This window comes from Phodopus roborovskii, unplaced genomic scaffold, assembly GCF_943737965.1.
Source record: "Phodopus roborovskii unplaced genomic scaffold, PHOROB, whole genome shotgun sequence".
Classification (NCBI taxonomy): Eukaryota; Metazoa; Chordata; class Mammalia; order Rodentia; family Cricetidae; genus Phodopus; species Phodopus roborovskii.
Genome location: NW_026126407.1, coordinates 18,358,122 through 18,374,838, shown reverse-complemented (window position 1 = coordinate 18,374,838; position 16,717 = coordinate 18,358,122). Strand labels below are relative to the sequence as shown.

Here is a 16,717-nt window from a genome sequence, read left to right as displayed (position 1 = left end):
CTTTATAGTAAAGGCCAAACTTATGATACTAAAACCTCAGTCAGTGACTATCCAAATCTTCCTCTTTTGATGTCGGTTTTTTATTTTTGATGTAAATGTGTGGTATGTGCATATGTGTAATCTGTGCTGTATTCCCATGTGTGGTTAAGATGCTACATTTTATGTTACACCTATCTGACCACAAAGAGAGAAGTGGTCAATGCTGTTGCCTAGCATGCATGTATCCCTGGCTGCTAACCACAGCAAGTGACAACAGAAAATCAAAACAAACAAGGAAGCTGGCTTACCTTATTTAAAAAACAGGCACATTAGTAGTGCATGCTTATAACCTAGCATGCAGTAGGCCGAGGCAGAAGTGTTGAGTCGGGTCAGCCTGGGCTACATAATGAAACCATCAAAAAGGCGGGAGAGCGCCACCAACAAAGAGCCCACCATGATGCCATGATGACACAAATAAACAAATACATGGATAAGAGATAACTAAAAGTTCAAGGCCAGCGCGCTCAGGCCTGTGCCCCATGAGCACCAACCGGGAGTCCACATCCTCACAACTCACACGGACGGCTGTCACTCAGTCTTCTGGTCGTAACTGCTGTTCTCTTACCTCTTCTCAGTTTGGCTGCAGGTGTTTTAGTGGTGCTCACAATTTTAGTCTGCGGTTAAGTGACAGGACACAGAGGCAAAAGTCAAAGTTCACACGAATGAGGGATCACAGTAATAGCATTAATGTCAGAAATGTTTATTCTCTAAAAGATCACACAAAAGTCTGTGGGAAGGGAGAAGGCCAACCGTCTTACATGAAGTCTGGGCTAAGGGCGGAGCTGCCTAAAGGAATGGTGGCAAACTGCAGGGACACTGGGAGTGGAGATGGTGGCCCAGGTCTGCGCAGCAACTGCTTGCTCCCTCTTGGGAAGGAGGAAGCATGAGCTCACTCTTTTGACATGTTCTTGATGGTCTTATGCTCCTTCATGGCTCTCTCCCAGTCACTGCCATTGAATTCCTCAGTGACCACACTCCGAACAGTGCCTTCATCGAGGCAGTGGGGGGCAATTCCTAGGGGCAAGTGGAACAGAGAGAGGGCCAAGTGTGAGTGAGACCAGAGAGAACGTTTCAGACAGGCCCTCACCTTTATCCCACAGGTGAGCTATCTGAGTGGCATGCCTCGGCTTATGAGGCTGTGTGGCCTGTTGACATACCAAGAAGGTTCTAGCTCGGCCTATGCCTTCGGCCTTCTGGTCCTCACCTGTCATGTGAAGGTCAGATACCCTGAATGATGGTCAGCCAAAATCTCTGAGGCCTGGGACATAGCTCAGTGATAGAGCACTTGCTGATATGGTCAATCCCCAGCGCAAGGGGAAGGGATGAGGGTGGGGTGGGATGGGGCTGAATGCAGAAAGTATTAGGAAGGTTCAGGCCCGGCCCAATTCTCAGGACTTTCCTGGGGTTAGATAGATAAAGAATTAAAGACTTCCCAGTTTATACAGGACTTTGTACTATTAAAACCTCCTGAGCAGGCATGGTGGCACATGCGTTGATCTCATCAATCAGGCGGCAGAAGTGAGGCCTGCCAGGAGGCTAGCCTGGACTACAGTAAAGACAGTCTCAAAACTAATGCAAAACAACCCCACAAAAAAACCCTTTCTTGTTTCAAGATCACCAGGATTTGGCAGACAGGGAACCAGCAGTGGCTGCTAAAGACCCAGGGTAGAGAGACTGGTATGGTGCCCTGCCTTCTCCAGTGTTTATGACATGGGGACATGCCAGCCTCACTTCACTCTGTCTAAGGGCTGGTTGTATCAATGCCACCTCCAGGTCAAGCAGGGCTCCTCTTCTTTCTTTTTAAAAGTATATATTTGCTGGACAGTGGCAACACACGCCTTTAATTCCAGTACTCGGGAGGTAGAGGCAGGCTGATCTCTGTGAGTTTGAGGCCAACCTGGTCTACAAATTGAATCCCAGGACAGCTGGGGCTGTGACACTGAGAAATCCTGTCTTAAAAACAAAACAAAACAACAACAAAAAGAATATGTATGGGTGTATTATGTCTGTGGACTACATATGTGTGTCCCTGGTGCCTGTGGAGAGCAACAGAGGGCACCGGACCCCTGAGATTACAGACAGTACTGAGCTACCTTTTGGTGCTGGAAACCAAATCCAGGTCCTCTGTAAGATCAGCTGACTCTCCAGCTCCCCCATGTTTTGACACAGGATGTCTGGCCTAGAGTTACCACAAACTAAACTTAAAACTTCAACATTTGAAAACTCTGCCTTCACCTCTCAAGGGCTGGGATTACAGATGTGCACCACCACCTGGTTTTCTTGCTTCTTTGTTTTCTGGTTTTCCAAGACAGCGTTTCTCTTTGTAGCCATGGCTATCCTAGGGCTTACTTTGTAGACCAGGCTGCCCCTGAACTCAGAGATCCACCTTCCTCTCCTTCCCAAGTGCTGGGATCAGTGTGCCACTATACCTGGCTCTTTTTTCTTCACAAACCAAATTAAAATATTTTTATCTATCTATTTTAGGGATGAGGTAAAAGATCATGAATGCCAGGCAAATGCTCACTACCACTGACTGAGCTATAGCCACAGCTCTTAATTTTGTTTTCAAATAACTTCAGCAACATCATCTGGCCTCTTCTCTCCCTTTACCCGTCATTATTCCAGTGGCCTCCCCTGAACTCACAGGCCCATTTCCCATCATCTTTTTTTCTTAAAATTTATTTAGTGTTTAGCCTGCATATACCACATGCATAGAGTGCCCGCAGAGACCAGAGGAAGGAGCCAGATCCCCAAGACTGAAATAACAGATAGAGTGAGACTAGGAATCGAACCCCAAGTCCTTTGGAGGAGCAGCCAGTACCGTTAAGCACTGAGCTATCTCTCCAGTCCCATTCCACCTATCTTCTCTCTACCTTGTAGGGTCTCCCCACAGCCCTACAATACCAGGGAATAAGAACCACCTATAGACGGACTCTGAAAACCATTACCATATGTCCAGACCCTTGAGCAGGACCCATCAGAGGAACCCTGTTCTTCTGACACATGCCAGGGTCCAGCTATCCAACCAGCACCCCAGTTTCCTCAGGGTCCTAAGCCTACAGAAGCTCCATTACTCACCAAAGCCTCCGGGGTTGGAGCGCGGAGTGTAGAAGCTCTGAACACCACATCTCTTACAGAAGGTGTGCTGGGCTTTGTGTGTGTTGAACGTGTATGTGGTTATACTCTCAGCGCCCTGGGACAACAGAAACAAATGGGCAAGGAGATCATTTCATGTCATTAAAAGTAAATCTTGCTAGAGGGATAGTGGGGGCCCCCTTCTGTAGAGTTCTGTAGAGCTATGGAGAGGGCTCCCATTTCCTAGAAAAGCCTGAAAGCTTCTTGAAGACACAGACCCATCTGTACTCCCCAGACACAGTTCACTCTGGAGCAGGACAGTCCACAGATGTTCCTATCCCATCTGTGCACTGAACAACCCAACCTCAAGTTGAGTACACTAACACAGAATATCCTCTATGAGTCAGGGAGTACAGGTGTCTGCTTCTCAGGGCCACGCACCTGAGGGACTGCCTCTCCATGTCCCCAAAAAGCACTGCTCAAGATGTGAAGGGCACTACTGACTATACCTAAATTATTTATAAAGGGAAAACTAGGAAAAAAGTCTTTGGTTGGTTTATTTATTTTTTTCTTTTTTCTTTTTCTTTTTGGTTTTCCAAGGCAGGATTTCTTTGTAGCTTTGCAGCCTGTCCTGGAACTGCCTCTGTAGAGGAGGTTGGCCCAGAACTCACAGAGATCTGCCGGTCTTTGCCTCCCAACTGCTGGGATTAAAGGTGTGTGTCATCACAGCCTGGCAGGGTTAGTTTTCTTAATGTACAATATGAATGAAAAAGCAGGCAAAGTATATGAATGGACAGTTGAGAGAAAGAAAAGGACATATGAAATGATGCTTACACTGATGAGCTGCAACAAAATACTTCTCAGGACTTGGTGAAAAAAATTTTAAAAATCGCAAATGTGAGTCTGGAGAGATTGCCCAGTGGTTAGCACACACCACTTTTGCAGAGGACCTGAGAGTTCTGCTGCCAGCACCAACATCAGGTGGCTCAAAACTGCCTATAACTCCCGCTCCACAGACAGCCAGTGCCTCTAGCCTCCCCAGGCACCTGTACTCACACCTCTCTCTCCCTCCTTCCCTCCCTCTCTTTCTTATACACACACACACACACACACACACACACACACACACACACACACACACACACACGCACGCACGCACTTAAAATTGACTGATCTAACAACCTCTTTTGGACTCCATGGGCATTGGCATGTACATGTGCCTACTGCAGGCATACATACACAAACATAAAAATATAAACAAATCTTTGTTTTTGTTTTTAAAAATCACAATGGTAGATGCTAGAGGGGATGACTTAGCTTTTGGAAGCATTGGCTGCTCTTCCAGAGGACCCAGCACCCACATGGCAGCTCATGGATGTCTGTGGCTCCAGTTCCAGGGGCTCTGACGTCCTCACAGACATACATTCAGGAAAAACACCAATGCACATGAAATGAAAATAAAGAATTTTTAAAAATCACAATGGACTAGGTGGTGGTGGCACATGCCTTTAATCCCAGCTCTCGGGAGGCAGAGGCAGATGGATCTCTGTGCACTGGTGTTTTGCCTGCCTGAATGCCTGTGTGAGGGTATCCAACTTATAGACATTTGTGAGCTGCCACATGGGTGCTGGGAATTGAAGCTGGGTTCTCTGGATGAGCAGCCAGTGCTCTTAACTGCTGAGCCATCTCTCCAGCCCCATACCAAAAAAAAAAAAAAAAAAAAAAAAAAAGTAAAGCTACATCTATTGTGTTTTATGTATGAGTGTTTTGACTGCATGTATATGTATGTGCACCTAGTGTGTGCCTGGATCCATGAAGGTAAGAAGAGAGCATCAGACCCTAGGGACAGGAGTTATGGATGGCAGTGAATCAGCATGTGGGTGCTGAGAACTGAACCCAGGTTCTCTGGAAGAGCAATAAGCGCTCTTAATCTCTGAGCCATCTCTCCAAGCCCCTAAAAATGTTTTTTTAAAAAATAATTTTTGAAGATTTGTTTTTAATTATGCATACGAGTTTGTTGGTGCTTCGGAAGCCAGAGGCACTAGGTAGTGGGATTCAAACACAGGTTCTCTGCAAGAGCAGCACAGGCTCTTAACTACTCAGTCAGTTTCAGCCTCCATCTAAAGACGTTTTACACAGGGGTAGAAGACATTTCTCATTACTGTTATACATTTCACATTTTTCCCACAATTCCTTGCAGGCTGTTGCATGCAATCTACCACAAGAAAGCCTCAAACACTAAGCTTTCTAAGGTTTTTGTTTGTTTTAATTAGAGCTATGTGTGCCCATTCCTGTAAAATTAGCTCCACACCAGGGTCAGAGAGGACCTCATTCATCACTACAAGTCACCCAGTGGTACCCAGATCCTCTTCATCTACCCACCCACCAACTTTATCCCATGTGCACTGCTCGTCACTAGAACGCATAGCCTGTCATCATCAAAATCTGCCACGTGGAACTAGGTGTGGTGGCACATGCCTTTAGTCCCGGCACTCAGGAGGCAGAGGCAAGCAGATTCTGTGAGTTTGAGGCCAGCCTGGTCTACAGAGTGAGTTCCAGGACAATCAGTGTGAGACTTTTGCTTAGGAAAAGAAATTTTCCCACATGGGTTACTCCTTGACTTCTTGGCAGGCAGAAAACACCAATGACAAATCCAATGACTCCATTTTCTTTTTTTTTCTCTCTCTCTCTTTTTTAAAGCAGTTCTAGAATTGAACCTAGAAATTCATGCATGTGAGGAAGCAAGCACTCTCTCACAGAACTACAGTCCCAAACGGTTACCTTTTTGACAAGGGAACACGCATGCCATGGCCCAGATGAAGGATCCCTGTGCTCTCTACCAACAGACACCCATACCACACATTCTGTGATGTGGACAGAGGTATAGACAAAAGTATAGGGGCAGAGATAGAGACAAAGAAAACAACACAAAGTGGATGTATACCTGTTCTCTCGCTGTCTTACTTATGGTCCTACTGCTGTGAGGAGACACCATGGCCAAGGCAGCTTATGAAAGGAAGCTGTGAATGGAGGGCTTGCTTACCGCTTCAGGGGGTGAGTCCTTGCTCTCCATGGTGGGGAGCTTGTGGGCAGGCAGGCATGGCCCTGGAACAATAACTGAGAGCTTACATCTGTTCCACAAACAGTAGACAGAGAGACTGGACCTTTGAGACCTCAAAGGTCATCCCCAGTGACACACCTCTTCCAACAAGGCCTGTGTCATCAGAAAGGAGGGAACTTCAATTGAGGAAAAAGCCTCCAAAAATCAGCTGTAGGCAAGCCAGGAGGGCATTTTCTTAATTAGTGATTGATAGGTGAGGGCCAAGTCCATTGTTGGTGGGGCACCCCTGGGCTGTTTTATCAGAAAGCAGGTTGAGCAGGCCATGGGGAGCAAGCCAGTAAGAAGCACTCCTCCATCAGCCCCTGCCTCCAGCTTCTTGCCCTGTTCGAATTCCTGCCCTGACTTCCTTCAATGATGAACAGTGATATGGAATGGTAAGCCAAATAAATGGTATTTCATCAGAGCAATAGCAACCTTAAGACAAAGCCACACCTCCTGATCCTTCTTAAACAGTCTACCAATTACAGACTATGCATTCAAACACATGAGCTCATGAAGGCCATTCTCATTCAATCTCTACTCCAGATAATGAAGACCCTGAGGAAGAACTACTTACCACCATAGATAAACCCCTAAGGAAGAGGGATGGAGGAGAAATGAGAAGAAAGGAACCCTGGCCTCCCACATTGGAGATTAAATTTCACAGACTTGGTAGGCTGGAGAGATCGCTTAGCAATTAAGAGTGCTTCCTGCCCCTGCAGAGGACCTGGGTTCAATTCCCAGCACCCATATGGTGGCTCACAGCTATCACAACCTCAGCTCCAGCGGATTCAACAGGCACGCATGTGGTGCACACACATGCTTGCAGACAAAAATCCATACACATAAAAATAAGTTATCCTTCTTGAGACACGTTCTCTCTCTATAGGCCCGACTGTCCTGGACTTTGCTATGTAGACCAAGTTGGCCTCAAACTTACAGAGATCCTCCTGCTTCTGCCTCCTGAATGCTGGGTTTAAAGTTGTGCACCACCACACCCAGCCATAAATATTAAGAGAAACCCGCAATGACTTAAAAAGACTAAGGCACATACGGACATCTGTTGGGCAATAGGAAAGGAAGATAGGAGGGACTAGGAGACAAGGAGGAAATAGGAAGTAGTAAGGAGAGTCAAGATGGAGAGTCTGGAGAAAGCAGTATGCCGGCCGGCTCCCCAGTAAGAGAAATACATAGATCTACGCCTTACAGACATCTACTCAGTCTTTCCCCCCAGAGCCTACTGAGAGCCCTAAACCCCCACCAGGTCTGGAACTGTCTCAAGCATGACAACTGGTAGGCCTGGCCTTGGACACACCCGTAGTCTCATAGTAAAACTCTTGTACAAGCTGACAAAGTCTGTGAGACTGTGAGAGGAAGGGGAGGAAAGAAAGGCAGAATTAAAGCCCTGCACACCCCACATTTATCTAGACTTTGCTAAAAAGGCATCTTACAAAATTTGCATTTTCCTTCCCAGAGACTGTTTTTGTAAGAGAACTGGTTCTAAAGAAAAATTGTCAAAGACTTATACAAAGGACATTCATCACAATGTTGTTTGTAATTCAAGGAGTGGCATGGGGGTTGGAGAGATGAGTTAAAAGTTAAGAGCATACTGGGTGTTGGTGGCGCATGCCTTTGATTCCATCACTCGGGAGGCAGATGCAGGCAGATCTCTGTGAGTTTGAGGCCAGCCTGGTCTACAGAGCATGTTCCAGGACAGGCTCCAAAGCAACACAGAGAATCCCTGTCTTGAAAAACAAAACAAAAACAAAGTTAAGAGACACTGGTTACTCTATCTGAGGACCTAGGTTTGATTTCCAGCACCTACATAGCAGCTCACAATTCTCTGTAATTCCAGTTCCAAGGGATCTGCCACCCTCTTCTGGCTGCTAAGAGTACTGCATTCATACAGTGTACAGTCGTGCATGCAGGTAAACCCCCCCCCAACACACAAGTAAAATATATGGTTTAAATGGACTCAAGCCAGGAGTGCACCACTGCAAATTCAAGAGTGATGGAGTAAGCCAGTCAGGAAACTGGCTTGTGAAGGGGGAGATGATCTGTACAAGTTCACAGTGATGAAATCAAACTTAAAAAACAGCTAGGGATGTAGCTCAGTGGTATAGGACTTGCCTAGTATACACGAAGCCCTTGGCTCAATTCCAACACTGAATAAAAAAGAAAACAAAAACAATCTGTTTTTTTTTCACTAGGAAATAATAAAGTAGTTTATAAATAAATGTATTTATGTATTTGGAGGCAGGGTTTCTCTGTGTAGCGCTGGCTGTCCTGGAACTCACTCTGTAGATCAATCAGGCCAGCCACAAACACACAGAGATCCATCCACTTTTGCCTTACAAGGGCTGGGATTAAAGGTGTGAGCCACCACACCTAGATAGAACAGTTACATATGCCCCCACACACACATAACACCCTTTATCTTTTTCACTTTTTTAAGACAGAATATAGCCATGTTGCTCAAATTGGCCCCACCCACAAAGAACTGTACCTTTCTATAACCCAATCTTATTGAGGCATTTTTTCAATTGAGGGTCCCTTCTCCCCAGTAACACTGGCTTGTGATAAGTTAACATAAATCTAGCCAGCATACTGTCTTATATACTATTTTGATAAAAAAAACATATGACAATCACACCAGCATGGGAGTATGCACTTGTAGTTGTAGGTACTTAGGAGACCAAAGCAGGAGGGTCTCTTAGGGCTAGAAGCCCAGGAGACAGTCTAGACCACAGAGCAAGATCCCACATTTAAAACAAACAAATAAATAAATAAAGGTGAGATGACTCAGTGGGTAAAGGAGTTTTCCTTGCAAACCTAATTAATGACCTGAGTTCAATCCTAAGGACTTACATGGTAGAAGGAGAAAACTTAGTCTTGTAAGTTGTCCTCTGATTTCCACGAGTACACTATGGCATGTGTGCCTACAGACATACATATAGTATTAAATAAAATAAAATTTAGGGGCTGGAGAGATAACTTAGCTACTGTCCTCAAAAAGGACCTGAGTTCAGTTCCTTGCACCACATGGAAGCTTACAACCATCCTTAACTCCAATTTCAGGGGATCTTATGCCCTCTTCTGGTCTCCACTGACACCAGGCACATTAAAGGTACATATATATACATGCAGGCAAAATATTCATACACATAAAATAATAAAAATTTAAAAACTGGACTCAAGCAAGGAATTCACTATTTAAAAAGTGGTTAAAAAGCAACTACATATATTTATGTTTGCTTTTTTGTTTGTTTGTTGAGACTCACTATGTGACTCTGGCTGTCCTGGAACTCACTATGTAGACCAGCCTGGCTCCAAACTCTGCCTCTGCCTCCTGAATGCTGGGATTAAAAGTGTGCACCATCAGTTGTAACAACATATTTAGATTTATTTATATATGTAAAAAAATACTGTACAAATGGGAAAAAATATAGTTCAATTAGTAGAGTGCTTTCCTAGTATGCATGAAGCCCTAGGTTCAATCCCTAGCTGGGCATGGTGGCACACACCTGTAATTCCAGTGCTCAAATAGAGGCAGGAGGATCAGGAGTTCAAGGCCAACCTAAGATGCATGAGACCCAATCACAGAGAGAGAAAAAGATAATGTATAAAGCTATGTGTCAAAAAAAAAAAAAAAAAAAAAAAAAGTAGTGATCACCTTGGAATGATTTTACTTTTCTTATATTTTTCAAAAGTAATTCAGGTTATTCAGATTATTTGTCAGTTTTCTGGCTCTCTGAATTTGAAAATGTTTCTACAGTAATATCAAATATGCTTTCCAAAACAAAGGGAAGGCAAGCATCAGGCATAGTGGTACAGCCCTCTGGAGGCAGAAGTAGGAGGATCAGGAGTTCAAGGCCAGCCTGGCTGTCTCAAAACAAACAACTTATCAACTCAAAAGGTAAATAAACAGGGACTAGTGAGATGGCTCAACAGGTAAAGGTGATAGCTAATCACGGAAGCCTGGCAACATGAGTCTGATGCTTAAAAACCCTGTAAAGATGGAAGGAGAGAGAGAGAGAGAGAGTTCCACAAAGCTGGTCTCTGCGTCCGAGCATGCTGTACCATATACCTACCCCACTGATAGATAAGAAAAAAAAAAATCTAATTGAACAAACAACTAAGGCAGTTAAAGTATACTTGTGGTCCAGGGACAGAGCTCAGTGGCAAAGAACTTGCTCAGCATAATCGAGGCCCTGAGTTCAATCCCCAGAACCTACCCCCCCCCCAAAAAAAAAAAAAAAAAAAAAAAAAAAAGAAAGAAAGAAAAGAAAAAGAAAGAAACCCAAGGGAAAATAATGGTATAACTCCGTGATCCCAGTACTTGGGAGGCTAGCCTGGGCTACACAATGAGCAAAACAAGGATCTCAAGACCCTTAAAAGTTCCTTCTAATCTCTCTTCCCCTCACACTGTACAGCAAGCATGCTAGAAAGAAGGAATAGGGGCTCGTGGGTCTTTACACATGTGTTCCACCCGCCCGCCCAGGCCCTGCTCATAAGTACTAACCTTCAGGAGTTTGAATCGAGAAGCTGGAACAATGAAGTGTCTATTCTGCTTCTTTTTGCAAATGCTACAGCTACAGAAAGAGCGAAGGCCAGATTGTGAGTTGCCATTTGCATTGTCCACATGCCCGAGCAGCCCAACCCAATGCCTACAGAACCAGCTGACCTCAAACAGGACACCCTTCTCAGCACCATCCAGGAAAGGGAAACTTAGGCAGCTGGACGGGCCACCTGGAGCCTCTGCTCTTCATGGCAGTGAAGGCTGCTGGTGACAAAGCCAGCAGGGGAGGCCACACAGCATTCAGCAATCCTGGACCTCATTTCTGCTTTCCCCCCTCCCGGCCCTGAAGAGAAACAGTGGACTTAAAAGACACTCAGAAAATGAATTCAGACATTGCTACATTCTAATGCCTCTTTAGAAAGGCACGGCAGAGCCTTCCCTCTGTCTCCACATAACAAAATCAAGAAATACCAAACTGCAAATGGAGTTAAAAATCTGTTCTTTTCAAGTCACCATTTTTGTCTGTTTTTATTTATCTGGGGATAGTGAACTCAGGATATCTATCATTCATACTAAGCAGGCATTAAAGTGTATACCCCAAGCTCTCCAATTCACCTTTTTTATAGTTTAACTTCAGAGTTAGAATGGATGGATAAGTGGTTAAGAGCACTGGCAGTTCTTTCGGAGAGTCCTGGTTCCATACCCAGTATCGACCTGGTGGCTCACAGTTCCAGGGTATCAAACACCCTCTTCTAACCTCTGGGGCATGTGGTGAACAGACAGACATACATGAAGGCAAACCACCCACATGCATAAAATATAGATAATTTAAAATTTTTTTCACTTTATTTTATTCTTTGAGACAGAGGGGTCATGTTAATTTTTTTTTTTTTTTTTTTTTAAAGCAGGGTCTCATGTATCCCCAAGCTGGCTTCAAACTTGCTATAGGGTTGAGAATGGCTTTAAGCTCTTTTGCTTGCTTGCTTGCTTATTGATTTTGAGAGAAGAATCTCAAGGACACAAGCTGACCACAAACACTGTACAGCTGAGGACAACCTTTAACCCTGACCCTCCTGTCTCTACCTCCCCCAGGATGACAGGCATGTGACATCATGCCCAGTGTGCACCAGTGGGGATCAAGTCCAGGGCTTTGAACATGCTAGGCAAACACCCTACCAAATTACACACCCTTAGCCCTAATTCACCGTTTAAAACCTTCTGTCTTAGTATAGGAGTCTCTAAGAAATTATGCCATAATGCCTTTTTCCAAATCTGGATTCTATTAGTGGACTAGCCAGTTCTCTACTTGAGGAAATTCACAGTATTTATTATTCATATGAAATCAGGTACCATTAGAGGTAAAAGGGCTGGACCCTCTTGAGTAATTAAGTACACATCAACAGCTGGCCAGAAGGCAGAACCTATTGTTCTCATCTATTACTATGCCAGGGAAGGTGCTAAGAAGCAGCACTGATCTGGATGGTATCATGGGCCTCATGCCAAGAAAAGAGAGAGAGAGAAAAAGAGAGAGAACCAGTACATGACAAGCTTCTGGGGACACATACTCTTAATCTGATTACTTTCACCTAGCTTCAGGGATAGACTCCTAAGAAGATTCTGCCCTCGGTGGGATCCCCAGCATCCCAGCAGGGAATCATGGCCAGCCTGATCCACCTCCTGCTAATCACTCCTAAATCAGTGGTATCAGGGGCAGGCATGAGCCTATAAGCCCTGATACCTTGAAAGGGCTTGCTTTGCCATCTGAACTGTACCCTGGAGCTCTGTGGTATATACACATACAGGCACAGGCTCCACACACACAAACTATAATATAGGTGTTACTCTGACTAACTCAGCATGTTTAGCCTTCCACTACCTTAAAAAAAAAAAAAAAAGAAAATCACCCCAGGTGGTAGTGGTCCACACTTTTAATCCCAGCACTCAGAAGGCAAAGGCAGGTGGATCTTTGAGTTTGAGGCCAGCTTGGTCTACAGAGTGAGTTCTAGGACTTTACAACACAGAGAAACCCTGTCTCCAAAAAAACCTAACTAACTAAATAAATAATCAGACTAGTGAGATGGCTTGGCAGGTAAATGTACCTACCACCAGCCGGATGACTGGATGATCCTAGGACCTACACACACACTGAGTGTGTAACATATAATAGATTTTTAAATTATCACTGAGAATTCCAAGTCATACACACAAGGGGAAAGAACAAAACAATGAGCCTTTATGTTCCCAGTACCTGATGTAACAGTTATCAACTCATAGCCAACACTGTTTCATCTATACCCTGACTCCCCAGATTGGTCTGAAACACAGCCTTTTTGCTCCTCAAGTCTTCTAAGCCAATTTGGAAAGATAAAATACTCACTTGCAGTCAAAGATGTGTAAATCTGCTGAAGCCCAAACTTCAAAACGAACTGCTCCGCAGTGGCAGCCTCCCGTGTGCTTCACCAGGCCCTGGTACTCACTAAATGAAATAAAAACTAGAGCATAAGAATTTCTAACAGGCAAGCAGGGGCCTTATGGCACAGATCCTTCATGCTGTCTTCTGTTCTTAAAAGAAAGCCAGGATGGGACAGAAGCCTTTTTTTATAGGACAACCAGGTACATTTCATAAAAGAGGTTCAATATTTTCGCTGTGAACTGTCTTGAATTTTATAAGACTGCAAAATAAAACATTCTCAGAATTCAGTAAATATGAAGGTAGAGACGCCTAGCTCTTCCCCTCCCCCAACTGCTTAGTTAAAAAAATATATTTATAAGCTAAGTACCAAGAGCCCTGACTAACCTTAAGCAGCCACCAAGCAAACTGACTAAATAATATTTAATTTTGAGTGTAATAAAGACAGTAGAAATGCTTAGGAAAAAGCAAGACATATTGCCTAGTTGGGTCTAATGATTTGCAATGCTTTCTGGGGTGATAACAAAAGCTTTTCTAGCTCCATTCACTCTGCTCCAGTACTTCCCAAGTACATGACTTTTTACACAACTCTATGCACAGTTGGAGCCAGCTCCATAACCGAACACTGAGATTCAATGGACATCATGAAGCCCCTTCCCCAAAGGCTAATAATTCTTGCCAATAATAAATGGGAGAACACTCCACCACAACTTCTGAGCAAAAGCCCCAGGAAAAACCTCTGGCTGCAGCTTTACTTTGCCATCTGATTAATGGCAAGACTGAATGCTCTCCCAAGTTTCTCTAACAAGCTAACATCTCAATTTCTTCTTCTTCTATAGATACTGTTTAATGAAGAAAAAAAACAAATATTATCATATTTAGTAATTGTGGTCATCCCACCAAGAGAGAATTCATATTTGCTACATATTCCTCCAAACTTTTTTTCTATGCAATGTTTGAACAAAATTGTTAGTGTATATAACATACACTTTCTTGGCACAAAAACAAGTTAGTTAGAGGACATAAAAGTAAATGTAAGGAAGCATACAGAATGCAAATCTGGTGAGTGAAGCTCATCTTTTCATGCCAACATTTTTAGTATCTTTTCCTAGATCATTATCAGTTTGTTTTAAGGGAAAATACTAACTCAAAATTTTGCTTTGTGCATCTAAGGATTGGGGCTTTTTTTGTTTATTTTGTTTTGAGACTGAGTGTCATGCAACTTAGGCTGGCCTCAAATTAACTATGTAGACAAGGATGACCTCCCACCTCCACCTTCCAAGCACTGAGTTTACAGACATGGACCACATTACCCATGACTTGTTTCTGTTATCTGTCCTTCCTCCTTTCCTTCCTCCTTTCCTTCCTCCTTTCCTTTCCTTTCTTTTCCTTTTCTCTCTTTTCCTTTTTTTCTTTCCTTTCCTCTCCTTTCCTTCCTTCCTTTCTTCTTTCTTTCTTTATTTCGACAAAGGATGTTTTTGTAGCCCAGGCTAGCCTTGAAATAGTATTCTTCCACCTCCAAAATACTAGGATTACAGGCATGTGCCACTGTGCCCAGCCCCACGGATCTTTATAGAGTATCTCTTAGACCTCCCAGTAGCTAGTACACAACAGGTACTTAACATGTTATTTTTAATTGGCTTTTGTTTTAAATTAGTATTTTAAAGTACTCAATTTATAGACCAAAGGGATAAAACTAAAAAGCAAAGCACAAAGATATCTAAATAAATATTCCGTTTCTGAGAGGATGCACCAAAACCAAGAGAACAAAGACAAAAGAACATCTTGCTGTTTATGATGAAAATTCAAATTTTTAGGCAACTGTTAAGTTAATGTTAGTTTTCTCCGTCCTTTTTTTGTTCTTTTTCAGTCCATCTGCAAATGAGAGCTTCTATGGCTAGAGTACTCAATAGTTCTCTGTAGCACAATGGTTTTAAAGGAAGAAAGGGTGCACATCCCATTTGGGAAAGAGGAGGCAGTTCTGGCCTGGCCAGAGTAGTTACCCGCTCTGTAGGCCATCTAAGTAACTTCAGAAGCACCGATGGAAGTAAAGCCTGCCACCCCAGACCCGGGATGAGGGCACAAAGCCTGAGTTTCCCATTCCCTCTCGCACGCTTCGGTCCAGCACATCGCTTTGCGCGCGCTTCCCTCCGGGATCAATATCCCGCACCCTCCTTCCCGGGAACTACCCGGAACAAAGGGCTTTCGCTCCCCAAAGCTGCTAAATTCTCCACTTCGACTTTTCCTCCCGCCCACCCTCCGAAAGCACGTGCAAACAGGAGTAAAACGGTCTGGGTAGCAGGGGAAGGGTGGGATGTCTGTCCTTTTCACCCGGAGAGGCCCTCCTGCGCATGCAGTCGGACACCGTCCTGAGCAGCAAAGCCGTGGCAGCGGGCGCCTGGCCTCCGCTCCCCACTCAACCTTGGGTCCCGCCGCCGCCAATGCGCACCTCGCAGGTGCTAGCCCGCCGCCCCCGCCACACTCACAAGGTGTCCAGCAGCAGCTTGGCGGCGCCCTCGAAGCTGAGCCGTTGCCGCTTCTGGAACGTCTCCCAGCGCTCCCGCTGCTCCCCCAGGTCGAGCGCAGACACCGAGGCGGTGGGGGTGTCCGCCGGCGGCGGCTCCTCGGAGGCCGCCTCCTGGGCCCGCGGCGGCAGCGGCGGCTTGGGCCGCGGCTTTGCCGACCGCTGCGGACCGGTCGCCCCGCCCCCGGCCCCAGCCCCGGCCCCGGCCCAAGCTCTGCTCCCTGAGCGCCGCGCACGACTTTCGCCGCCGGCTAGGCTCCCGGAGGCGCCCGAGCGCCGCTGCTCCCGCGGATCTGTGGTCACGGCGCTCCGCGTCCGCCGCATGCCTCCCTTAGCTCGGCGCGCAGGCCTCTCAGCTCTGCGCGTCCCCGCCGGCTGATGCGTGTCCCCGCCTCTGACAACCTGAAAGCCCCGGGGGTGGTGCGCGGCGCTCAGAGACACGCGAGCTCCGGACCGGGCTGCTGCGGCCAGCCTGCAGCAGGAGACCCCGGGCGTGTGCTCTCGGTGCTGAGGAGCGTCTAACAGGACCGCGCCTCCACCTGCGCGTGCAGGTAGTCGTGCCAGTTTGATCAGCGAAGGCGCTTCTGTCCTCACCGACACCAGGACTTCCAAACATACATTCGTGACCTGGGGAGGTCTAAGTGAGGCCTCAATTCATAGCCACATCAGAGGTGACAAACTTGAGCGACTTGGTCTCCAAGGTGGTGACACTACCAAGGTTGCAGAAGCCATCATGTACTCAATATGAGCTAACGTACATAATTGGTCTAGCACTTGCATTTGAAGCATAAATGACAGCTGGAATCCGTTTGATTGATGGTCAACTTTTTCTTTGCCTTTATTTCTGTTTTGCAGAACTGGGAATTACACTGAGCCACATTCCCAGGCCCGGATTTTGTTTTCAATTTTAGGTAAATGAATGGACCCAGGATTATATTCTACCTGTATACTGAAGTTTAAAGAAAAAAAAAATCTGAAGAACACCCACCTCACACACTCCCTGTGTGTGTCCCTCCAGGGTATCTCAGATAGTCACCAAAAGAAACATTT

At 45.4% G+C, this 16,717-nt stretch overlaps 1 protein-coding gene across 1 annotated transcript; it reads right to left on the bottom strand.

Moving 5' to 3' along the window:
• Window positions 1-718: 718 nt before the first annotated feature.
• Cenpv (centromere protein V) lies at window positions 719-16,151 on the bottom strand. The gene is made up of 5 exons (XM_051180410.1): window positions 15,630-16,151; window positions 13,111-13,209; window positions 10,737-10,806; window positions 3,118-3,232; window positions 719-1,053 (listed from the first exon to the last, which is right to left on the bottom strand). Exons 1-5 carry the CDS (start codon window positions 15,989-15,991, stop codon window positions 929-931), a joined length of 771 nt encoding a protein of 256 aa, XP_051036367.1. The 5' UTR covers window positions 15,992-16,151; the 3' UTR covers window positions 719-928.
• Between the last annotated feature and the right edge of the window lie 566 nt (window positions 16,152-16,717).